Raw genomic sequence first — 5,125 nt, 5'->3', positions numbered from 1 at the left:
GACCGACATTTGAGGAGCTGAGCGATGAACTTCGTCAAATGCGCACAAAAGTTACTGTAAGTATTAAAGCTTTCAAAATTAGGTAAACCATGGTGAAGCTCAACAAAAATTTTAAAAAAATTCATGAGTTTTGCTTCTTAATACCCATGATAATAGGTTTGACTTTCTGACTGCGGTACCATGAATTAGATTATTTTGTGATTGACTGAAAACTTGGCTGCACCTCGTTGAGTGTTCGCTTGTAGAATACTGGTCTCGTAGTCGTCGAATAGTTAATGATTTATTTATGATACTTCCTCACCTGTATGTGCCGGCAATGCGAACGCCTATTATTATTATTATTATTATTATTATTATTATTATTATTATTATTATTATTATTATTATTATTATTATTATTACTATTATTATTATTGTTTTACTTAAGACTGTTTTAATTCAGGCTGCGAGGGGTTGCTGTTGCTTTTTTTTTCTCGCAGTCTCCTTTTTATTGCCTTCCATTTGTTTTAGAGCAATTTTGATAACAGATTTATCATTGTGAATCTTCACAGGAATATTTGACCCCGGTAGAAATGGAACCAAGTTATGATTATCTGACTCTGATCTTGTGACTGCTCCAGACGACCCATCTGTTACTGCTGCTGCTGCTGCTGCTGCTGCTGTATCTCCTACCTCACTCCTTTTAGCTGAGTGTACGATGAAACTGAGGCGATGAATGCATAAATATCTTGTAAGCACCGTCAAATACATAGAAGATATTCAATGGCGGCGCGAAGATATGAAGTTTATTTTCGAGTGGTAAAAGCAATATTTTACGAGTAGTGTATTTTCCAGTGTCTATATAATAAGTACCACTGGGCGTTTCCGCGTTAAGTTCCGGACACATGGTCCCAACATTTTAACTCGCATCAGTAGTTTTGATGAAACATGTTACCAGATAAAGGCTTCTTTTTAGATTCAGTCCACAAAGGTTTTCCGCTCTTGGAACTTGTGGCTCATGACATGGGGCCCTGTTGGAATAAAGCAGCCCGGCGTAACAATTGTTCCTACCAGCGAGAAAACACAGGAGACTTAGCATCGTTAGCTTAATATCATTAAACCATCGCTTGCAGAGTCTGTGGAAGAACGCTTAATACCATGGTGGTATGGTGTAATGGTTCCTCTAATATACTTCTCTGTGGTTTCGATAAAAGTTTGATTGATTATAGCGTCTCAACACAATGGATCGTAACGTCTTTTTTTGTTTTTGCTGTTGTGTTAAACATTATCTCTATGCGTGTGATATAAATGTGAAAACGAAATGTTCTAGGTACTTGATTGAAGATGATGAAAGAATTCGTTTTCTAATCGTTTTTGTTACATACACTCTTTCTTTTTTTACATAAAAATATGTTTTATAAGAATGTCGAGGTTGAAATTTGCAAACTTTTAAGAATATTTCTAGAATAAACCTGAGGCTGAGATTTTGATAAGAATATAATTTTGTGCGTTGAAAACTTGAAAAACTCTTCCTTTTTCTAAACGTCAAAACTAGCCACAGAGCAACAAAATCAGCACTAGCCGAAAGTTCGATGCAAGAAGTTATGTGCGTCATATTAGGCTTTAATGCTTGCAGGCTAGCTCCAAAATTACTCCAACACCATCCAGACACCAAATACATTCGAAAACGGAAATGTCATAAGCTATATTCTAAGAATATTCACAAGAATACTTCAGCCTAAAATCGGCAGAAAAATAACGATATCCAGCCTTGACCGGAAAAAAGAGTGTATAGCGGGCACGAGAGTTGTACTGGTAAATACACCACTCGTAAAATTCATAGGAAACCACACCCGGGAACCGAGTAGCGTATTCTCCATAGTCTCACTAGTGACGACATTACTAACGACATTTTCCTCTTTTTGTTGGTTAAAAGTTAACTTAACGCAAGTGGATCATCCGCTCTTAGACTTAAAATACGAAAGGGACAAATTAAATTTGCTCAAGTAGTCGTCTTAAAAAGCATAATTGGTAACCAGTCATGTTCATGGCATTTACGCAAAAGGTTTCTAAATTTCTTATTGTGGACTGGTGCGTAGGTCGCCTTGAAGTTTTCAAGTTTTGAGTTCAGTTCCTCGAAGTTTCGACGTAAAATAGCTGCTTGTACACAACTGCATACGTGATGTGGTGTTAGTTGGTTTCTTTAAGGAGCTGCGGTTTGACTCGTTCAACCGACATAAAGCGCACACCTTTGTGACTGACTTGTTAAAGTAGCAAATAGTGCTTGAAGTTATTGTTTTCTTTTTTTTTCAAAAAAAAACAACAGATTGACGAGAGGTCTCATTCTGGCATTTAAATTATTATCTTATCCTTAGAATACTTAGAAATTTGATTATAAAAGAAGTTGTAAACTGCCCATTTAAACAATTATAACCGTTAGACATGTGGGAAAACACGCGCAAAGCTAGCAAACAAATCACACGCCAAATCCTTTCGGGTTTCCTGATATCCTTCGTGGTTTGCAGAGTCGATTCTACAAGAGTTTAATACGATAACACTTCATAAGGTAGCTAGCGAAGTCTATTTATCAAAGTATATTTAAGAGAACAGCATAATACAATGATGCACGCTTATGCAGCTAGAATTGCTCTCAGCTGCTCCTCAAACAACTCTTACGCCTCTTTCGTGTTATCCAAACTTCCCAGTCGATGATGCACGCTAAACCATGAATCAATATTTCCAAGTGAAAGTAGCATTCCAGGTTTTAGTTTTCTATAAGACATGTATATAGCTATTACGTTTATTAAAAACTATTTTTATTTGCTTTTTTTTTACAATGTTAAGACAGTAGAGTTGGTAATTAGAAATTATTTCGTAATAAACACAATCACAATAGGGCCTTTTACAAATGTTGCCATCTGGAATCGAGAAATCTTCGTAACCCGCTTCGAGAATTTTATTAGTTTGTCTTATCATTCTAGCACCTAATGGCACTCCTTGGGGCCACAAACTAACGCTAAAATAAAATCCCTGGACCGATTCTTCAAAGTCCCAGGGCTAAGTAAGAATTTCAATTGATACACCGAAACAAGTCTATTAGATTTATGGGTTATTTATGTCAGTGCCTAAGTAGAAAGAGGGGCCTTAAAGAGGTAAAATGAGAACTGGAATTTGGCTATTTTCTCACTGAGTTAGGGTCGCTGGGACCGGGAATCACAAACAAAAATATGGACATGGGAATCGGATTTGGCAAAAAATCGACTGGGAAATGGGATTTGAGGAAAAAGTGGGCTAGAGAATGGGATTTATACTCCCCCCCCCCCCCCTACCCCTTTCAAAAAAAAGGCTATTCGCTCGTTCAGTCGTTGCCGAAACGTTCCCTGCTGGTGACGTAGTGATGATTGGTCGTTGCTAGGCGCGTAGATAGCAATCAATCAGAGGCCCTGACATAGCTCTAAAGAGACTCCATGGTAGTTCTGATTGGTCGTTACTTGGCGCGTAGATTAGCCTGCGTAGCAAGCGTTTCCGTGGGGTTGGGGAGCAAAGAAGGGATTTTCGGCGTTTTGCCCGCGCGAAAAATGGTGCGAGAGCCAAAAAGAGGAAAGAGGGGGAGGGGAAGGGAAAGGAAGGAAACGCTTGCAGACAAACCCCTGGATTTTGAAAACCGCCCACTTGACCTTTCATGTCTGAGTGCGTACGTGTTGTCATCGGCTGTCAGAACTTTCGAGAACTTGTCAAAATATGTCCGAAACAACGAGTTCACGGAACGGAGAAATCTCGATGAATCCGAGCGACTAATGCAGTATCTGAAATTGCAATTTCAAAATAAAATTCAACCCGTCTAAAAGGAAGAACTTCAAGGGTAAAGTTTTAGCACTAATCTGCCAGAATGGTAATACGTGACAAGTATTTAATTGGCGTTTGAAATCCTTGTGATCGCAAGAATCGGAATCTTGGTTCACTGTATATCGATACAAGGTAAAATTAGCAAGTCAACTCCTACAATCCAGCAAAGGAGCGTTTGCTGGACATGCCAGAGGGAAAAAGCCCGATCCGCAAATCGGTTCGAGTGTTATCGCGGACTATCGCCTGTGACAAAATCAAACAACGGAAAGTTTTCTCGGAAAACGTTGGAATTTGACCGGGAAAGGCTTCAAACATCTGAGAGGTAAAATAACGATAATCTTGACAAGTATCTGGATATAGATAATCTTCCCGAAGGCACTTGCTTCTGAAATAATGTGCAGGCTTCGAAATCCCCCAGCGTCGGCTTTGCACTACAAGGTTTCTGCCGCACTGTTCCACAGCGGTGCAATTCACGAAAACCTCCTAAGACTGAATCGCTTGTGAGTCTCTCTCTCCAAATAAATGGTTTGCACACACAGCAAGAACATCTCCTTCTGTGAAGAGCTGTTTTACGGAAGACTTTGTCAGTCAATCCTCGTTCGGTGAGAAAAGTTAAAGCTTTTTGTAAACAACCTTCGAACGCTTCAGAAGTTTAAGTTTGATCGACACATGTCAATAATATTCGACTAGCCCAGCCAATCACGTGCTCCGTTCGCTGGCGAACGGAGGTTTTCAAAATCCAGGGGTTTGTCTGCAAGCGTTTCCTTCCTTCCCCTCCCCCACCCTTCTCTTTCGTTTTTTGGCCCTCGCCCCATTTTTCGCGCGGGAAAAACACCGAAAATCCCGTTCCTCGGTCTTTCTTTGCCCTGAAACCCCACGGAAACGCTTGCTACGCAGGCTACGCGTAGATGGCAACCAATTAGAGGTTCTGACGTAGCTCTAAAGAAGCTCTATGGTCTTTCTGATTGGTCGTTACTTAACGCGTAGATAACAACCAATAAGAGGCTCGCTGTAAGGCTACCGCATCAGAGTGGAATCTTCGATTCCTCTCGAACGAGGGAAGAATTTACAAACACTTGAATAAAATAGTCAACAGTCAACTTTGCAGTCAGCTTTAGCTGGTCACGCGTTGGTTTTTGTTTGGAATGCTGCGTGACAAGCCAAAACGTTTGCAAAGCAAACCTAGTTAGATAAAATAGTACACCTTTGCGATGTAAGAACAAACCTGATACTATGCTGTATGAGAGGCAAGTGTCATGAGTGCAAATCTCCAAAAGCACGGGCTTGAATATTTTGGGGG

At 40.0% G+C, this 5,125-nt stretch overlaps 1 protein-coding gene across 2 annotated transcripts in view; it reads left to right on the top strand.

Annotated features, from left to right (window-relative positions):
- The window catches only part of LOC145468533 (uncharacterized), a 26,696-nt gene extending 23,893 nt beyond the window's left edge, over positions 1-2,803 (top strand). For both annotated transcript variants that reach the window (XM_081452271.1, XM_081452270.1), the window contains 2 exons: positions 1-56; positions 552-2,803. The exon at positions 1-56 is cut by the window's left edge and continues 44 nt beyond it. In XM_081452271.1, the coding sequence (XP_081308397.1) occupies positions 1-56; positions 552-611 (116 nt within the window). In that variant the 3' untranslated portion in view covers positions 612-2,803. The remainder of the gene's footprint in view (positions 57-551) is intronic.
- The last annotated feature ends 2,322 nt before the right edge of the window (positions 2,804-5,125 follow it).

Source organism: Orbicella franksi, chromosome 14 (genome assembly GCF_964199315.1).
Source record: "Orbicella franksi chromosome 14, jaOrbFran1.1, whole genome shotgun sequence".
Taxonomy (NCBI): domain Eukaryota; kingdom Metazoa; phylum Cnidaria; class Anthozoa; order Scleractinia; family Merulinidae; genus Orbicella; species Orbicella franksi.
The sequence above is the reverse complement of the archived record's forward strand: the minus strand, read 5'-3'. Positions and strand labels throughout refer to the sequence as shown.